This window comes from Erigeron canadensis, chromosome 8 (genome assembly GCF_010389155.1).
Source record: "Erigeron canadensis isolate Cc75 chromosome 8, C_canadensis_v1, whole genome shotgun sequence".
Classification (NCBI taxonomy): domain Eukaryota; kingdom Viridiplantae; phylum Streptophyta; class Magnoliopsida; order Asterales; family Asteraceae; genus Erigeron; species Erigeron canadensis.
The window spans coordinates 2,480,097-2,501,585 of record NC_057768.1 but is presented as its reverse complement, the minus strand read 5'-3'; the positions used below and the strand labels follow the sequence as shown (position 1 = coordinate 2,501,585).

At 33.1% G+C, this 21,489-nt stretch overlaps 2 protein-coding genes across 2 annotated transcripts; both read right to left on the bottom strand.

The window, feature by feature from the left end:
* Positions 1–1,467: 1,467 nt before the first annotated feature.
* Positions 1,468–10,620, bottom strand: LOC122580072 (probable inactive ATP-dependent zinc metalloprotease FTSHI 3, chloroplastic). The gene is made up of 4 exons (XM_043752342.1): positions 9,580–10,620; positions 4,591–4,914; positions 2,039–2,339; positions 1,468–1,947 (listed from the first exon to the last, which is right to left on the bottom strand). The coding sequence occupies exons 1-4, from the start codon at positions 10,603–10,605 to the stop codon at positions 1,748–1,750; spliced, it is 1,851 nt and encodes a 616-aa protein (XP_043608277.1). The 5' UTR covers positions 10,606–10,620; the 3' UTR covers positions 1,468–1,747.
* Positions 10,621–18,177: 7,557 nt separating this feature from the next.
* Positions 18,178–20,655, bottom strand: LOC122580206. Its single transcript, XM_043752484.1, has 2 exons — positions 19,813–20,655; positions 18,178–19,459 (listed from the first exon to the last, which is right to left on the bottom strand). The coding sequence occupies exons 1-2, from the start codon at positions 20,648–20,650 to the stop codon at positions 18,306–18,308; spliced, it is 1,992 nt and encodes a 663-aa protein (XP_043608419.1). The 5' UTR covers positions 20,651–20,655; the 3' UTR covers positions 18,178–18,305.
* Between the last annotated feature and the right edge of the window lie 834 nt (positions 20,656–21,489).

Below are 21,489 nucleotides of genomic sequence, written 5' to 3'. Positions count from 1 at the left end.
TTTTTTTGTATTTCCATATGTAAATGAACAATTTATATGTGCGTAACTAGAATTTTTATAATTTTTTTTTATCTACTTTATACTTTTATGTTACACTCACCCGTATGTTAACAAATACGATCACGTTAACAGATAAGTTAACAAATGTTCATTTAAATGTAAATTATAATTATAAGGAACTATAGAAAAATAATGGCTCTAAAATTCTTTTTTATTGATTCACAGCAATGGTCAAATAAAATATATATTTATTGTTATTGATGATAAAAAAAAACAATTTTTTTAAACGTAACTATTAATTGACGATAAAGTTAAAATTGACACCCTAAAAATGATCCATAATTGTCGTGCAACATCGGTTTCTTTTTTTTATTCCATTTATACCCTTCCTTCACGTTTTATGCATTTATGCATTTATGGTGATTATTTTAATTACATAGAATGCATAATTTAATATTGACCTTTGATCTATTTAATCTAATGGATAAAATTAGTTCTCCGTAGTTCAATAATTTGTTCACGTAATAACTGAACTTTCTCTCTCTATATATATATTGTAGATAATATCTCGCATCATCGTATCTCTACCTTTATCACTTGGATACCACATCCTTTGTCGAATCATTTTGGATCACATCATATCTTTGATTTGACACTCACCTAGTTGCCAATGATGTTTCATGTTTGTATATGCATAATATTTTCTTAGACTCGCACAATTTTGATCCTAAAAAACGTTCAAATAAAAACCCACTCAACTTTCAACTTTTCAAGATCAACTATTACAACCAGGGATCATCTAATAATTCGGTTTGCAACTTGTGCCCAATTATCCCTTTAATCACTTAGCTGTATAAACTCCATGATATAAATGGATTTGATATGTAAATCTATATTTGTATGCATAAAGTTGGTAGAACTCATGAACCAGAGCAATATACAATTTTATAATCTTTAATTAATAATTAATTGGTTTAACTTTATCACTTTATGTGAGTCCTAGACAGTTAGAAATGCTGGTGACGTACTACTCATTTTAGATTTCTATCTCCAAGTTGGAACCTGTCTCTTTTCTAACCTTAAAAAAAAAAAAGAAAGAAAAAAGATTTAATTTTGATTGTGTCCAAAAATAGCTGTCAAGCACTTACATGTATGCGTTACATTCAAAATGTTTAGCTGATATAAGATTAAAAACTTCTTGCAAAGACATCACGACGGAACGATTAAATGCTAGGTAATCTTGATGATGCTTAAAAAAATAAAAGTGTCGATTGATATAATTATAGTTGTGATTTATGCACTCAGCATTATGAATGCCTACTAAAATAAGCGTCACATTGGTGAAAATTGACAGTAAATATTTTCTACGATTAGTTAATTATTTTGTTTGCGGTGAACTTCGTGAAGGTTTATAGATGTTTCCAGCAGTTTTCAGAAAGCATCTTATATAAAAATCAAATAGTATGGTTTAAGAAACATAAAATGTACGTTATATATGATATCGTTGGGATATGAGTTCATGAATGATGGTGACACAAACTATGGAAGTTGTTACAGACATCACATGTAACATGAGATCCTCAAAAGTGGGGAGACTATTTTGTAGCTCAACAACAATAAAGTTTGACCTTCAGAAGGTCAAAGTGAGATCATATACTAGAAATGGCAAAAAAAAACCCCCCCTCAATTACATAGCATACATGTCTCAAAGAAGAAAGCTAAAATGAGAACGAGAAATGTGCTCTCACTAGCTTAGAGTTTGGTAACCCCCGAGAGAAGGAGACCCGTCATTCCTTGAGTCGTACCGTGATTTAAATGTGGGCATCCATGGGAACATCTTTCCGATTTCCTTGGTTAAGTTGGAAGGGCTCATTTGTCTATCATTTATCCCAAACTTAGCCCGTTCTATAGCTTCCATTATATCTTCTCTTGCCACACATTCACCACCTAATAACCATGTCGAGACGTTAGAGTTAGAGTTGTAAAACTGAAAGCAGCTTGAAATGCAATGCAAACTAATAAAGTTCGAGATAAAAACCTCGTCTAGCGGCAAGCAAAGCAGCTTCATTGACAATGTTGGCCAAATCAGCACCTACGAAACCATGAGTAAGAGAAGCAACTAGGTTGCAGATAATGACACTGTCTTCTTCAAGAGGGATGCCTCTGAGATGTACAGCTAATATCTTTCTTCTTCCAACTTCATCGGGTTCTCCCACAAACACTTTTCTTGAAAACCGACCAGGCCGACAAAGAGCAGGGTCCAGTGCTTCAGGCCTATTAGTTGCTGCTATCACTATCACACTTACATCTGACTCGAACCCATCCATTTCTGTCAGTAACTAAGTAGCCAAAAAAAGAGAAGAAACGAAAGACAGCTGATCAGAGATATGATTGGCTTCAACGTGGTGAAATATTACTAAAGAATGTATTATTCAAACTATACAAGAAGATCATTAGCCTTGATAAATCCCTGCTAGACTCGTTCAACTTAAAGCTCATTAGTTAATGTAGTATACAAGAAGATCATTAGCCTTGATAAATCCCTGCTAGACTCGTTCAACTTAAAGCTCATTAGTTAATGTAGTATACAAGAAGATCATTAGCCTTGATAAAATCCCTGCTAGACTCGTTCAACTTAAAGCTCATTAGTTAATGTAGTATATATAGGTATTATCATAAACAAAGATGTATTATCACAACTAAAAGCTCTTTTTCAGTGAGTAATTAAGATTTTAGATACATATAGAGGGTGTTTGATTTTGTGTCTCGAAAGTGCTTATGTTATAATACGAAAATCAGATTATAAATCCTATCCAAATGTGTTATGATTCGGATGATTGAAGTTGCATATGTCAAATTCATTTGCACTTGATATTATTTAGAGAACTAACAGATAAATGACCAAAAATGATATTTTTGTGCATAGTTAAGAAATCTTGTGAGATTGGAGTTAACGTCTCACAAACTAGGTTAACAGAATAGGCAAAGTAAAAGAAGTGAAGTCACTTTTTATTGCAGCTAGGACGAAACTAACTATTTAACTGCTAAGTGCCACATTGTTTATCTACACACGGAAAACTTATTAGCGGGACTAATAAGTTCAGAATAATCAAATACTCAGTTCCAACACGCAAATCCAAACACCCCCACCATAATACGGAATAGTAGTACGTATGCATCTTACCTTTTAGTATAAAAAGAACTCACAGTTTAATAACTTGAATACTTGATACATCATTAAGAAAAAGGCCTTCAAATATAGAACTTACGTCTGTTTCATTTTTTATTTTATTTTAATAGGTTTTTTGTTTTTATTTTTTATTTTACATAGTTAATTTTCATTTTTAGTGTAGATTAACTTATACTAGTATTAATATATAATATTACATTTCCCAGACTAATGTTTGTAAATATTTTACCTTTTAATTTACATCTGATGGACACTTGGTTTATGCTTCATAGATTTTGTTGATTAAGTTTTTTTAAATGTTTTTTAGTTTTTACATTTTGGTTTATAACTATATATTCAATGAGAAACAAATCCTTTAATTTCTACGGATTTAACTTGAATTTTGTTTCTCATTAATAAGGTTAAATTTGATTTCTATCTTCATTTTCAGATATTAAATTTAGTATGACATGTATACATGAGTTTCAAATGACTCTCATATGATGTTTATGAGTTGAGTTTAAATGTGAGAAGTTACAGATAATTAGTTTAGATAGCTTGTATATATTTTTAACATGTAATATAGACTCTAAATTATTTATATCATTTAAGCTTCATCATTTTTTAATTCTAATCCATCTTTCTTAAAGCTTATTATGAAATTGTGTCCAGTGAGATGATATTCATTTTCTATCTTTTTGTATCGTATCACACTACAAAATGATTGAATATGTGTCGCAGCAAATTATATTAACTGTAACAATTATATAGTTCTTAAAATACTACTTAAACATTACATTATGTTTAAATGTCATGTTATGTATTATTACTATACTATAGAGATAGACTATCATTATATCATTAATATGGTAGATATATTAAGGAAATGTAGTACTTGAACTATTATCATAACTGATTAACTACATCGCATGCTACATTTGGTAGCCACTTTTGGTGGAGATGATTAGATCTAGGAGGCACGCTGTTTTGTATTATATTACTGGTGTTAGTTGTCAACACAATATCTTTTGGTTCCAACTTGCCATCTGATTGTAAATGGTTAAATAGATTAAGCAAATACATAAAGTCTATGTTATCAATTTTGGTGGTATACCGGTTTTCGGTGGTGGGACATAATTTCGGTATTGAATTTCGGTTTAGATTTCGTTTCCGAAATTTTCGGTGGTTTTGACCGAAATTTCCGAAATTTCGGTGAATTCTGTTTCAGCCCTTCCAGGTTTTAACTTTTACTCTTATTTATGTATATAAATATATATATATATATATATATATAATATTTGAATCACCGAAATACCACCGAAAAAAACGATATTTCGTATACCAGTCCGTGACCGAAACACCGAAATTTATGTCCTTGACTACTTAGCATAAAGTTATGTTTAGAGAAATATAGAGTGTACCTGGTTTAGTGTTTGGTCTCTTTCATCATTAAAACTTCTACCACGCTTCCCCCCTACAGCGTCAAGTTCATCAATAAAAATGATTGATGGCGCATTCTTCCTTGCAACATTGAAAAGATCCCTGATACGAGCGGCTCCTCTTCCAACAAACATCTCCACAAATTCACTAGCGGACACGGTGAAAAATGGTACTCCGGCTTCTCCAGCCACTGCACGGGCTAATAATGTTTTCCCCGTCCCTGGAGGACCCACTAGCAGCACTCCCCTAGGTAACTTTGCTCCAAGTTTGTTGTAGTTAATAGAACCTTGGAGGCACATCACGATCTACAAACAGGAAAACCACATATAAGCATTCAATAAGAAGCATTAGTTGACAAGCAAGTAGACTATTCACTATCTGGGATGGCAAATTGATATTAATCAAGTGGAGCTGATAGAGTCAGTTGGCTTGATCCACCAGTCAGTTTATTACTGGACAGAACATGTGTTGTTTGTTAAGCATGTGCATGGGTGTGTTACTTAGCCCCCTCTAAGATAACATTTTAGAAATTTCAATCGATAATTTATATTTATTGATCCATTTTTGTTCAGACGCTGGTGTTTATGGTAGTCCACCCAGAATCGTCATATGCTGACAAAACAGATAAAACTAAGATCTGTGGTGTTCTATATGATGTGTGGACTTGCAAAAATGAAAATCACTAAAAAGTCAAAACCCAGATTATATCGCTCTTCTATTTGCTTTACCAGATAAAACTAACTGGTAACTGGTAAGGCACCAGGCTTGGGTGCAGAGTTGTTGATTTTCAAAGAGCATCAACTAAACTGGTTGGTCAAATTGATGGTTTAGAAGTCCTATTTCTTGAGGTAGGCAATAAAATAAATGACGAGTTATATACTTCTTGATATACAAATCTTGGGAGGAATGAAACTGGACATGTGATTGAAAGCTTCCTTGCAGATTTTACTGCCCAGAATTCTCCCACACCTAATCTGTTATCCAGCTCTATATTTCTGCCTTCTATTCCAGCTATTTCACCCACACAGATACCGTGCAACTTGAGAAAGATGTGTTATCTGCGATGGCAGGTCAAAATCAAAAAAATTGGTATAGGTGTGTGAGATCAGTATTGGAGGTTAGCTAATTTAATGGTCATTTTTAAAGGCCACTCTCAGAAGCTAAATAGGATCTTCATCAGGATGTCAATGCAGAAGTTGAAGTTTGAAAACCATGCAAATAAAGTATATACTAAGCATTGCGGCTGAACCATATAACTGTTAGGATATAACTGAGTATGAAATGTCTCAGAAGAGATTCAATAAAAGAGGAACGAAGAATGTAGTATATCTAACGGATTATTGTTTCTCTTATTGGATGTTGCGATGTGTATGTGACCATTGGCTAATTATATGCCTATTTTTTTGGGGAATTGAGTTGGTTCAGGGAATCATTTCAGTGAGCGGAAAGAGTTGTGCTTCTAAGTGTTAATGTTTTTTTGCTATTTATTCTGGTCCATAGTAATACGCTTTGGAAGGAACCACTATTACCAGATCATATTTATATCTAGTTATGTGAGTCAAATATCTAGTATGCAAAAAGTACATGTTCTGTGGGTTGTTATAATTGGACATCTTGACCAACTGATTAAGTACTTGAGTTCAGTTAAGGAATTATGGCAATTAACAGACAGGGACCAAAAGGTATCCATAATATTATAAAACTTTGACTAATTTAGGTTAATGTATATAGAAGAGATTTGAAAGGTAACCCGACTAAGGGGTTCAAGCGTGTGATGAGTATTAAACTCTTATATGATAAAAGGACATGGTACAGGCCAGTTGGAGAGCTCATTGAGCTGATGTATAGATGGGTTATGGGTTGTTGTCATATGCCATTCACAATAATTACCTAAGCCTTGTATTCTGGTCCAGTATGCATAATTCAGCAAATCGGGAGTCGAGATATCACAAGAGGGTTAAAGAGCTACACATAAAAAAAAAAGAAAGAAAAATAAAATTAAGAGGCAACGCTAAATCTTATTGAAGTTATTTGCGGTGAACCAAAGAAACAAAGCTCCAGCAGAAGTCTTAATGTACTGGACTACTGGTCCAGTCCAGAATTAATGTACAAGATCACAAAAGAATTAGGTAAAAAACTAAAGACTAGCGGAAGTTATATGTCTTTAAATAATGGTAAAACTAGATTGACCCAATAGTCACCATAATCAAATTTAACAGTGGCATATTTGTATATGTTGCTTCTATTTGCTGTTCATAATATGCTATGAACTAGCAAAAAGATTCAAGTGGAGTGGGAACGTGTGTTACTACAAAATATATATCTTTCAAATTTGGAAAAAGGAATTGACTTTAACACCCATGAAGATGAGTGAACTTTTGGAAGAATTATGTTACGATCCCACATCGTCCAAGTATGGGATTGGTTGGTGGTTTATAAGGTGTCCCCTCCTCATTTGAGCTAGCTTTTGGGAGTGAGTTCTACACCTAGCTTATGGCATGATGCAAGCCTATTATGGGATGTGTTCCTATCAAATTAGGAGCTGTGTATGAATGCATAGATACTACAACTACAAAGTTAAATAAAGAAATGCATTCAAATTTTATGGATGATGATGGGAATTTTATTAAAGTACTACTTGTTATTAAGCAGTGTTGTAAATAACGGCCTTAACGGCCGTTATAACCGTAAAGGTCTGAGTCAATAAAGGTCAAATAACGGATTTAACGGCCTTAACGGCCATTATAACGGGATTTAACGGTTGTTATAACGGGATTTAACAGTCAAATAACGGATTTAACGGTCCTTTTTGACTAATTTTGTTAGGATATTGCTAATATATATATTTTTTTATATAAATTCCTTTATATTTTATAGTCTCCTTTATAACGCCGCGAAATGTAATTTAACCTTAAAGGTCGTCCGCCGCGAAGGAACCGCCGACCGTTATTTACAACCTTGTTATTGAGGTTTCCAAAACTTGACAACAGAAGGAAAGTAAAAGCAATATCTGTGGTGCCATTAAAGGTGCACGTATAATTGTCCCGCAGGATCAAGGCAAAGGAAGTCTCAAAATAACCAGCTCAATATTTAGAGGCATATTATGGGTTTTCAAGAATTCAAGAACCTCTTATTTTGAAATCCTTGAGGACAAGGATTTCTAATAGATAGAGAGCGTTGATATGGATCAAAGAGAGCAGCTAAGGTCATTTAACTAGAACTCCATGCAACATCCGCAAGCTGTACTTATGTGATCTGTGATCAACATCCACAAGCAGTAGTTATGTGATTTTGGGTTGAACTCATTGATTTTTGAGCTCATCACAATAGAACATTTTCTTGCAATAAACATGGACTTTGTTTTTTACATTTATTTCTTGCCTTGGGTTTTATACTCATGATAGAGTGTTTTAACTGGAGAGTGAGCTTAACAATTTATCTAGGCATAAGTCATTAATGAGGATATGAGATCTTTTAGAAGTAAAATTCTGCTAGGGGAGTTCCACCGAAGGTTATATTGTTGGACTCATTGATTAAAGGCAACCAAATGTCAGGCAATATTGGAATCCCTAAGTCAACAGTTAATACCCAAGAAAGTAAAGACAAATCAGATGAAGCAAAGACAAATCAGAAGATGATCATAAGTTGACGAGCGGTTGATATGATAATCTAGAAACTAGGTTTTGTGTGGCTCATTAAGTTGAGACTTGTTTTCCTTGGATTGTGATCCAATCTAGTTACTCTAACTTCATATTACCTTTTACCCGGTTTTTAACTATCTTTTGATATCTTTCTACCTTGATGGTTTTCTTTATTGTTAGCATACAGAGTCCAAAATGATTTAGTAGTAATTATGAAGTTGGATGTTACAGAAACAGGTACGAAAATGATTGGAATACCTTTTTCATATTTGTACCTTAATAAACTGAAAATTAGTTCAAAGATAAGATTCCTTGTTTTCATAGCTGTCATGTGTCCCTTAATAACATATTGAATGTAGTAATATCTCTATGTAAACGCAAGGTTGTAAATATCGCTTTTCGGTATCGTCTCGGTTGACCACCGATAAGCGATATATCGGGGATATATCGGAGACATATCGGATTTATCGGGAATATATCGGGAATATATCGTCTCGGTCGACCACCGATAAGCGATTTATCGGGGATATATCGGCCGATATAACTGAGATTTACAACCATGTGTAAACGTATAAATGACAATAGTTATCCCAGTTACATTAACAAAGAAAAATATAGTCACACTACATAGTGGATTATAGGCTTATATGATATAAAAATATTAGGCTGTAGGTACAAGACCGTTAACAAGACAAGATGCTTGAACTCTTGTGGACTTCTAGGACACATCATAACAAGATGACTTAAATGCTTGGGTATTTCATGTGACAGAAGGCTTAAAGATATGGCAGTTTCTTAATACTTGGCCAACGGATTGGCAATATTTATGTAGGTAGGAGTCACACGCCTAGTCTATGTGGATGATGGCATATAAACTCACACCAAAATGAACACTAGAAGTAGATTCTAAGTACAGTAAGTTCCTTAAAAACTCTTTTCTTTCCTGTGCATAACCTGGTTTTGTAATTAGTATCTTAAGTGATATTTCCTTCTCAATAGGATGGATGCTTACATCTTCGTAAAAAAATTCTGTGAAATATATCTTTACCATGGACAGTACCACTGATTTACAATGGATGCATAACCTGGTATAGTAATAAGTATGTTATACTGACGAGTTCTTCGGCACTGAGTTTTAGCATCACTCGCACTATATACTCTTTACTTATGTGACAATAACATTGATTTACCCCAGAAGACAACCATAACCAATCTCATAAGCTATTTGATGTCCTTCTCATAATCTATTTGATATCCTTCCATTTCCATATAACGGAAAGTAACATATAATTTATATAAAAAAAAATTCACAATAAGATAATTGCGTACCTCCATAAGCTCTACTTTTGCGGTATCAACGCCCTCTACATCTTCAAAATTAACTACTTGATTGCTAGGCCGTCGCTTCTTTGCAGGGCTATTAGCAGCATTAAGCTGGCGATAGAGAAGCCACATCAATGGAGTTAATGGAATCCAAAGTGATAGAATAGTAATCAGTGTACTTCTCATCGACATTAACATTGATTGTGGAGATGAACTATACGTAGTTCCTTTCTCTCTCATTAAACCAAGAAGATAGCTCTCATCATGATCAATCTTTCTCGTTGAAAACTGCCATTCAGGCACCGAAGTTTTTTTCTTTTTCAGTTTACTTAACACATTTGGGCTTGTAACCTGACTACTCTTCACATAATCATTGCTCTTCACTATATCACTCTGAACCAAATTTCCGTCATTATCATCGTTAATTCCCACCTTCTTATCTTCTTCTAAACTTTGAACTTTCTCTACATGAAATGATCCAGTATTATAATATATCCGTCGGGACCCCTCTTCAAACAAAACTTTCATCACCGACCCACTCTGCAGACTCGTTATCAAGTCTGAATACGGAACAACTTTAGGAGTTGGCATTGCTGTCAACTTCAAGAACAAGTAACACAACCCCAACACAACAGAAACACAAGTCGAAAGAGTAACTTTTTTCATATTCTTCCTCAAATAACTTCCTAGGTCATTTAACATCGAACGAACCGACACCCTTTTCAATCTTGTACTTAATAATCGCAACCTCGGCTGCAACCTAAGCCTAAACCCCTTCCTCAAAGAATTAGGTTCCTTATTCGCTAACCGATTTTCTTTGTTTCCATTTTCATTAACTAAAGACCTAATACACAACAATCTATCTTGAGACTTAAATTTTAGTGTAGAAGATGAATTCAAATAGTGGCATTTCATCAAACAGTTGGTGTGCATAACATGAAATCTTGAAATTTCATAACTAGTTAAAGATCCATTCTTTATAACAACAGGAAAGGCACCCATTTGTACAAACATAGAATTCAATTTTCCCATTTAAAAATTGTAGAAATCAACATAGGCCCAGTATAGATTTTAAGCCAAAGAATATATACTTACAAGAAAATTACCTGCTTTTAATGGTTAGAAATTGATATTAAACTGAATAGAAAAATACCCTTTTTTGTTATTAAACTTGAGATGATGAGAAATGTTTGATGATGTTCTAACAAGCTTATCTACCAGTTTTCAAGGAAATATAAAATCCAAGGAGTTCTACTAAAGAAAAAAAAATAATAATATAAAGTTTAATGTTTCACTGTAACCCCTCTACTATTAATTGGTGACGATTTGAGTGCTTCTAACTTGTAATTCATAACTCATGAAGCTTGTCAATATATGCATGCCCCAACCGAGAATCATTGGGCTGCTGGGAAACGGATTATGCGCTACTTAATAGAAGCTTGTGGTGTTGGACCTCCTGTAAATTTTCATGGCCCTGTTCCATAACAAAAAGTGGATCCGAAAATACATACATACGTAAAAGTGAAATGATAAAAATACCACAAAAATAATAAATTTATCATGATATATAAGTATTATAATCTTTATCTTTATCTTTATATATACTAGAAGACAACTGACTTCATATCTTTATAATCACTCATAGCTTTCGATTTTATCAAATTGAAAATTGATGATGTCATTATTAATTTAATTATAAATTTAAAATCTCAATAATCATTACCCAAATATATTAATATATTGGGGAAAGGGATTATGAGGCTGTTAAACACTTAACTTGGGTGAAAAACCCCTCACACACCTTTCTTTAAACCATAAAAATCATGGGGGATCATTTATTCAAAATATTAAAATATTGGTATGTGAGGGGTTTTTCACTCAAGTTGGGGGCATAACAGTCTCATACTCACTTTTCTCTAATATATTATATTTATATTAATATTTGTAGAAAAAATCTCACTAATTTATATTTTTTTTATTTTTTATCAATAATTTACACTTTTTAACGTTACTAAATGCTTAATTTATAATTATTTTAATTACACCTTTTTTTTTGTTTTCAATCACAAATCTACACTTTTTAACCATTAATTCTAATATAATAAATAATGAATAATAACTAATATATATCCAATAGAATAATATATAATATATAATCAATAGAATAATACAGAGTAGTTATTATATATCTTAATTATACGTTCTATCATATAAATATAAAAATAATAAAATCCAACGTAAATATTAAGATTATAAAAGTAATTGTACTATTATATTTTTTTTAAATATTGGTAGATGAACATGTAATCCACTTTAATTAATATAGTATTCATAACATGTATTTATCTTAAAGATTGACTGTAAATTTATTTATTGACATGGCAAAAAGATAAACCCCACTGAATCCAATATGCATTAGTTTCGAACTTTGGACATCTACTTGAAGAATGAGCGTTTCGATTAATCTCAAATTTTCAAGTAAAATCCACCCGCTCAATGTTCTGTTAGCTAAACATGCATATAAGCTCAACTTTTTGGATAAAACATCTATCTTTATTTTTAATTACGTTATTAACATCTTTCGGGATTATTTTTTTGGCTATTTATCTTTTGAGTTAATAAGACTTTTTAGTTTGCATATAGTTAAACTATGACAGTAATCTAATCTTTATAACAATGTAAACCCATGTATTTGACACGAGTCTAAAATTTAGTATATATTGCATAAATATGTGATGTATTGTTGTGGTAGATTTGTTCATTTTCGTGGTACTACTATCATCTATTATCTTGAACCGATAACTCATTATATAATGGTAAGTGTCATTCAGGATAGACAACATTGTCTTAAAGAGCATACGCTAATACAGTGAATCTTCAAGAAAAAAATCCCACGGACATGTTTATCCTATGATTCGAAATTTCGAACCCATGACTTTGGGGTAAAACCAAATGCATGTACATCTATCAGTAAAATAAAATATTTTTACAGCACTTAGTAAATAAAATTTTTTTACAGCACTTAGTATAGATATTTGTAAAACGGTTGCTAATGTTATATGAATGTTGATGACTTTACAAGATTGAATATCAAATTCTGCTGTTCATAAAAAGGTGGGAAACAAATTGTTCTATCATGCTTATAAGGTCAATTATATATATATATATATATATATATATATATATATATATATATGAGAAAATGTCACAAATGGTCCCTATGGTTGTTCATATTAGCATTTTGTCCCCTGTGTTTTTTTTTCATTGCTAATCATCCCTTAGTTTTTCATTTTTATTGCAAGCAGTCCCTAGCTCTAACACCTGTTAGTTTTGAACCGTTAATAAGGGTATAATTGTCCATTCAAGCCCTACAACCACCATATATACACTTTTATCTCTATCTTCTTTTTTGTCTTATTCATCATCACCAACAACAAGAAAACGAACAAATCCCAGAAACTATCAAAATAATATACACTATACATCAATCAGCCACTACAACCAATTCAATTTTGTTAATAAATCATTCTCATTCCACTCATCTCACCAAATGGTAATAAAAAAAATGGCAAAATAAGAGTTTCGAGTTTCGATGCCACTAACAATGGAGAACAAGAAGCACCACCACAACGCCGCCATTAACCACCATACCTGGGGTGGTCCCCGACCAGGTGGGGGTGCCAAAAACTAGGTAGGGGGTGGCCCAAAGTTACCCAACAAAGGGATTTCGAATCGTGAACCCGATTTCACAAAAGTTCCACCGCAAACAATGGAAGCAACCACAATCGTTCACCACCGCGGCTCATGTCGACGTTGGATGTTAAAAAAAGCTGCAATTAACACTGACGATGGTAGCCTTGGGTCCAGGGTATTTGGAAAGCAAGATTAATGAGTGAAAAAAACCGTAAACGATAAAAACAATGAAACTTCAAGAAAAACCCACTTCAGACGGGGATGATCGAACGGAAAAAACATGTATATATACACTAAAGATATACTCACTCACTCCAATAAAGCTTGTGATTCCTGTTCCTGGCTTCATTTATTGGTAGACTGCTATTTTGTTTTTTCCTTTTCAAATGTTTTTCTGGCAATGTGTATGCAACTATCTGTGCGGTCAATGGGATACCAATGTGTATATCTATATGTCCAAATGAATATGGACCTTAATAGGGGTCATTCTTCCCAAGGAATTATAGGCCACGTTATGTGTGGTGTGAAATTGATTTCATATATAAAACTATAGAAGCGTCATATATTGTTGTTTGTAAATTAATTTTATCGGATGCAAATCACTAGCATTCCCTTTTTTTCTTTACTGGTATTGGACTGGTGGTGTTGATGGAATTAGGTATATTATTTAATGATTAGATATATGTATGTATACATCTTATTTTGAACTTGTGTAGATCAAGAAAGAAATGAAAAAAAGATATTTCATCGGAGTTTGGTGGTGGTAGGAAAAGGGAACGAGGATGAGGATTGCATTTTGTATAAGTTATTATATCACAAATAGTCCCTATAGTTGGCAAAAAGACGATTATACCCTCACGTGGTATGCACGTGAGGGGTTTGACTGTCAAAAACTAAGAGATGTTAGTGTCAGGGACCACTAGCAACGAAAATAGAAAACCAAGGTACGATTAGCAACGAAAAAAAAGCACAAGGGGCAAAATGTGAATATGAACAACCACATGGACCATTTGTGACATTTTCTCTCTCTCTATATATATATATATATGAGAGAAAATAGCCTAGATACCCAAAAACCATCTTTAGTATACGAAAATACCCAACTTTTTTCGAATTCACCAAAAATACCCATAAAATCGCAAGACCGCAAGGAGGAGTTGTGGATCGCAAGGACTCCTTACGGATCGCAAGACTGTCTTGCGGATCGCAAGGTTTGCTTGCGGATCGCAATACTTCCTTGCGTTTGACCCGACTTGCTAATTTGTATATTCTAACCCGGTTCCATTTTAAACCTAAACCCTAAACGCAAATCGCAAGCCTCCATTACCAGTCCTCCAACCACTTTCCTCCACCCTAAATCACCACCGTCGTCCACCACCAATCACCACCGACTTCCGCCACCATCACCACCCAAGCGCGCCACCGCTCTCCTCCACCCCAAATCGTTGATGTTCTGGTATGTTTTTATTCTTTCTTTCTTCTTATATATCTGATTGATTGTTCAAAATTGGTAGGATCGAAATTGATAGTAACTTTGAGATAAAGCTGCAATATTAATAGGATATATATATATATCGCACGATGTGCGCCTGCTTTAAAAAGATGCTCAATAAAGTGAGATTTGAGTTAAACTTGCTTAAAAAAACATTTAATGAAACGCTTAATATATGAACAAATGAGTTAATGGAATGGATCAATAATGATTGTAAAAAAAACATATGGACGAACAATCTATTTAGTTTCACTTAATTAAATTAGCAATAACATATTCATTATCCAATCATTAAACTAATTGTTATATACATTTGTTTTGAACTAACTCTTCGTCTACCATCATAATATTTTTCTCATCATCACAATGAAAAAAAATGTATTGTTAAAAAACAAAAGAAAAAAGAGATTATATTAACCATTATCATAAAATTCAAAAAAAAAGAAAAAAGAATTAAACCAAAAATTGTACATAATTTTCATAGTGATATGAACGAAAGAATTAACATAACTCTTTCAGAAAGTTATGATATTATACAAAGCTCTAAACTCATATTAGATAAATATAATTTAGTGGTGATAAAAAAACTTATAAACTTTAAATATTGTCATTAATGATTAATGCGATGAGAGTTTCAACTAACCAACGGCCTGAGCAAACTTTCATATAATCACCATAAAAAACGAAAGAAACATCATATAAATGTTGAATAAAAAGATAATAAAATATCATTATGTATAGACGTGATTTTTTAAACTAAAGAGAAGATATCATATATCTAATGAGAAGATCTTAGATTCTTATAATATATATATTTATTTATTTTAACATATATACGTTCATTTGTTTTCTAAATATATAGTTTATTTAAAGAAAAATATGGAGTTGACACATAGGATAAAATCTTATGTGGCAATTTTTTAAATTAGTTTTAGATTGCAAGAGGGCTTTAAAATGCTTGGTTAACTGTTGTTTTATAAGAGTTATAGATATATATAAATCTGATCAAAATTGGTGGCATGTATACATGTTTGTTTATATATATCTGTATATGTATATATGTGTAAAAAAACCAACCACACAATTGAGAATCTGTCGTGATCCATAAAACAAAGAAGAACAAATTTCCAAAGACTTGAAAAAAAGAAGATTGAAAAAGCATTTTGTACACTGGTGTTGTTCATAGCAAAGAGTACTAGGTTTTGGTGGGCTTATGTATGGCTTTCTAGAAGTTGATTGAAGAAGAGTGGCAATTTTTGAATCGTTGACTGATGGAGTTTGCAAACGTGCTTCGTTCTTCATGATATATGGTGGAGATTATATATAGTTTCTGATTTTTCTATCGTTGCTTAGTTTTGACATAACTAGAACAGCAGCTCTTATGGTTGCGAATGTTAAGCCAAAATGCTTCAAGTTTTAGTTTGTGTTGTTGCTTAGTTCGTATTTAACTAAGATAGTTAATAATGGTATTGTTCAGTGTTTGGTTTATTGTGTAGTTAACAAGTTCGATTTAATACGCGATGGTAATATGAATATGTAACTTTGAATTTATTTGTAGGCACGAGCACACTTTTTTCAACCCTTAGAAACAAGATAATGGAAGAAAGCCAGGAAAGTCAAGAAGCACCACCACCTCCCTAAGGTTAGTTCGGTTATACTTGTATTATCATGACAATCATATTATTCTTTTTGCTACTATAACAATAATCGTATCTATTCTTTTTGCTATCATATATATATATGGATTGAATTCATTAGTAACTTGGTTTTTATTGTGTTTTAGGAATATATTCCGTCTTCGTTGACTTTGAGGGGTAGAATGAGCATAATCAATGAAATTGCAAGGGCTCTTATACCGAGACAGAAAGAATTGTTTCAGGGTACCAGTTTTGGCCCATAATTGCAATTACAACAAATGAGTGGGGACCCAACTTTGACAGGATGAGCTACCAATCAGGATCCAACGTGATGAACAGGAGTTCTGGTTTTATTTTCCACTATTTCACTATGCTCGATTTGGACGTGAAGAGTTTTGCTTAGTGACCGGTCTACGGTTCGGGCGTCATGACTCATTCGGTCCATATATCCAAAATATCCGCGACCCACTATGGGTGTTCAATGTTTTTCCGGGCTACAATAAGGGTGGTGATGGTCTAAAAGTTTCTGATTTTGAGAAAGTGTTGCAGGAAGGTCGTTCAGGTGGGCTGAGTGATATTGATTTTGTTCGACTATGCGTTATATTGCTTATTGAGGTTGGCTTTACTGGAAAACAATCAACCTAAAATGTTAGTCCCGATATGTTATCATTGGCCGAAAATTTGGAAGCATTCAACGTGTTTCCATGGGGTTCGTACCTTTGGCGAAAGGTATATGAACAACTATCTGGTAGTCGGGCCAAGATTAAGGAAGGAGAGGGGCGTAAATACACTATTATCGGCTTTACCTCGGCATTCAAGGTATCTACGAAATGTATTTATATATGTATGCATATATTATTTATTTAGATAATAAAATTGATGTGAATTTTGTTGTAGATTTGGATTTATGAAGCGTTTCCCCACATGAATAAGTATGCAAAGAAGATGAAAAATGTGATTCCGAGAGCAATTAATTGGGATAGAATTACACTATTAAAATTGCCTAAGTTGATGGAGATTATGCCGATTGATGATGTAAACTACCATTTATGTTCTCCCAAGACCCTCCATAACACAAATCTATCCAAACGTTGTTTCTTTCCATTATTAAATAAAAACTAAATTAAATACTAAATAGTTATAGCTAAGAAAAACATACCTTTTACTTTGCAAATTGAAAGAAAAAGTTAATTTTTTAACGGGCAATTTTAATGAACGGTTGATCGAGTTTGTATACTGTAAACTACCATTTATGTTCTCTCAAGACCCTTCATAACACAAATCTATCCAAACGTTGTTTCTTTCCATTACTAAATAAAAACTAAATTAAATACTAAATAGTTATAGCTAAGAAAAACATACCTTTTACTTTGCAAATTGAAAGAAAAAAAAATTACGGTGTTGTTTATGGTGAAAGGCTGTTGCTAGTTCATAAGTAAAAAAAAGTACATGAAAATCCTGATTACTTTTTATCCTAACAAGTACAAGAAAATCTCACAAAAAATCTTATCCATAAGTCAAAAAAAGTCAAAATCGCAAGGACTCTTTGCGGATCGCAAGACAGTCTTGCGGATCGCAAGCAAACCTTGCGATCCGCAACTCCTCCTTGCGGTCTTGCGATTTTATGGGTATTTTTGGTGAATTCGAAAAAAGTTGGGTATTTTCGTATATTGAAGATGGTTTTTGGGTATCTAGGCTATTTTCTCATATATATGGTTCGGGTAGCTCGTATGAATGTATAATATTTCATTCCATGAAAGTATGTATTAGATACAACATATATGCATTAAATCCAAATTATTTTTAAAGAAACAAATAACAAAGAAATGTTACATTTATTTATAAATATAAATCCTGACTGTTTGAACCGTTAGGTTGATCGAGTTGATGGAGATAGATCAACAAGCTTATCAATTGCTCAATCGCCGGCAACAATCCAGATCAACCGCAAACTTACATTGTTGACATTTGAAGATCATTTTATATTCCAACCTAGCATTACACTTCACGCATCGACCATCGTCGTTAATTCCTTGAGCGAACAAGAGAGGGTGTCGGTGACCTTCAACATTGTGAATACCTCCAAACTTTACATTAACAAACTCATAAATTACATAATAATTTATGTTATATCTAGCTCTTTCAAACTCAACTATTAGCGGTGCACAAGGCGAATGAATTGATTGGACACACTTGTAACAATGGTAGAAACATTGCTCCGGATCAAAATCCTCCTCACAAACTTCACAATAGTATTCACCTTTATGATTTTCAACTGGGAAGTAACTCAGGCTCAGAGGGTGTTTGTCACACTTGTGCCTTATTTCACGTGGCAATAACAAAGCACAGTTGACATGTACATATACGTTACAAGCGTAACAGAGGAATGAAAATGGATCACCATTATTATTTATTAGTACACATAGACGGCAAAACTTTGGGGAATGATTTTGTTGATGAACCCTTGATAGGATATGACCAGGATGAGCTTTATGTGTTATTTTTTCAGGAATGAACCCACATTTAACATCTATATGGTAGTCACATCCTAAACAACTATAGGCAAATCCATTACACGGAAATCCACAAACATCACAAAAAAATATGGAGAAAGACTTATCAGGGACGTTTGGGTGGAAAACGAGTGTATGTTGTGGGTGATCCTGATAATCTTTCAATTCTATAGGAACTCGAGTGCACCACTCATGAAGAACAAAGTTGCACTTCTCATCTTCATTCGCGCACTTGTAAAATGGCATACTTGTGATCGGTCTAACACATCCATTGCATAACAGTTCAATTTTCTTCATTGGGTTATGACAAGATACAACATTATTGGTTCTTGAGGAGGATGGCTTTGAGATATCATTGCACTCTGATGTATGGACTAGAGTAAGGGGGTGTTGATGGAAATTGCGTAAGTTATTCTCATTCGTTAATAACGTTCCATAGCCCTTTTCTTTAAAATATAGGTGTTTTAGCATGGTGTAACTTTCATCCGGAAATGGGAGATGGATGAGATCTGAATAATCATACTCTATATGATTCTTTTCGAGTCTATTTCCTGATGAAGATAAAAAAAGAAAAAGAAATAGTGTTTAAAATTTAAAATCAAAATATAATTAACCTCCAAATCAAATTTTAATTATAGATACAATTACTAAAACACAATGATCCAACATATATAAGTGACAATATAAGTAAAAAAATGCTTTTTCCAACATGCGGTTTAGACAACACAACACATGTTAACATACAATCAATAAATTTATCGTTTCCTTAAATAGTACGAGTAATTAGGTACTCATTGTTTAAATTACAATACTTGTTTTATAAAAGTTATTAATGAATATTTTCACTTTTAACATATTACGAGTAAGAATAATACTAAGTAAAATTATGTGAATCAAGATTTACCGGAAGATGAGATGATGGACATGAATGGCTCTTCTCTTGATATTGCGCAATCCAAATGAGTATAGTACCTGCATTTATCGCATTTATAAATCCAAAGGTTCTCATTAGTAAAATTTTCGTTACATACCCTGCACCTAGGCAAAAATTTAGCTTCTTGATCTGCTTTTGGGAAGGAATAAGAAAGAATGAGGGGATGATTATGAGAAAAGATTTTATCTGTAGTCTCTTGTATTCTCAATGTTTTTGGTAAAAAAGCACAGTCACTATGAATGCAAAAGTCAAAGCAGGTAGTACACATATAAAAGGCCCCATTATGTTTTTTTCCACAAGCATTGCAATCCGACAAGATTGGTTTAAGTATAGCCGCTAAGGGGTGGATATGGCTAGGGTAGTACATGAGCGGGTTTTCAGTCGATGCCGTAACACAATTAGCATGAATTTTGAAACCACACTCGAAGCACTCGTAATAGAACCCAGATCTATCAGATCTTCGACATAAAACACAATCCCACGTGAAAGAATTATAATGTGTAAGGGTAAGAGTATGATCGGGATGTGATGTGTGTTTTAATGTTAGAGGAAGATCTCCACAAAACTTATGGAGTGAGTAGTCACAGGAATGAGTTATACACTCATAGTAGTATCTATGAAACCAATTGATCTCTTTCTCGCACCGATTGCATTGGCGACGTCGAAAGTCTTTCTCTGAACTTACATATTCATCACCACTTTCGTCATCATCATTGCTGTCGTCATCATAATCTTCTTCATAATGTGGAAAATTTGGTTGCAAATCTATGAGCCGGAGTGGATGCTCATGTTGAGTAACGTCAACCATTTTGATGTTTATCTCTTACGAGGGAAGGAAAGTGTGTAAAACTCTGATAGAAAAATTGTATGATCGGTGCGTTTCCTTTTAACTGCTTTAATTAGAAGGTTTGAGTACTATACCTTCAGAATAAAGCAAAGTTAAAATCACAAAGTGAAATATACTAAACTTGAGAAATTAGAAAAGAACATCAAATAGAACCCATTCATCTACATTGAAATTTAATTACACTATCAAGATTTTAGTTCTTGAAAACAAGTAATTTAAGTAAACAGTAGTCATAAAAATGATGAAAGTTACTCAACAATGTTTTCACGACCTCACCGGATGTTGAATCGCTTACTGGTCCACCGGTTGAAGAACCGGATAACGTCATTAATATAACACTGAAATATATATATATAAAAGTACAATGATTAGTATATCTTGATTTCTTCCCATCATCCCATGCGATGCACTTCAAACTACATACAAAAGTTAAAATAGTTCTAGAAATTTAACGGAACTACTTGATTGATGTTCTTGGAAGCCCGAGTCCAATAAGGCGGTTGATCCTGGAGAAGAAAGGGACAAAGAGTTCGAACAATTCAAGAGAGATATAAAACAGAACCCTGAGAGGGTATTCAATATATCATTGTATGGAGAGAAAGCAATAGAAGAACTGTTCGATGACCTTAAAATAAGCGATGCTGCAGATGGTTAAGTTAAATGAATAGGAAGTAAATATATTAGAACCAAAATGTGTAATCATCACTACTTTTGGTGTTTTTTATTTGTGAAATCTAGCTTCCACACTTTTTCCAATATTGAGATCATTTATAGAACTTTATTTGTTTTTCCTTACTAAG

Bases quoted from the DNA above. Each gene is read 5' to 3' on its own strand.
- LOC122580072 (XM_043752342.1), bottom strand. From the start codon at position 10,605: ATGGGAAAATTGAATTCTATGTTTGTACAAATGGGTGCCTTTCCTGTT. The intron at 4,915-9,579 runs GTACGCAATTAT...TCCTGTTTGTAG, and splicing joins CAAAAGTAGAGCTTATGGAG to ATCGTGATGTGCCTCCAAGG. The intron at 1,948-2,038 runs GTTTTTATCTCG...CATGGTTATTAG, and splicing joins TTTGCTTGCCGCTAGACGAG to GTGGTGAATGTGTGGCAAGA.
- LOC122580206 (XM_043752484.1), bottom strand. From the start codon at position 20,650: ATGGTTGACGTTACTCAACATGAGCATCCACTCCGGCTCATAGATTTG. The intron at 19,460-19,812 runs GTAAATCTTGAT...TATCTTCATCAG, and splicing joins GTCCATCATCTCATCTTCCG to GAAATAGACTCGAAAAGAAT.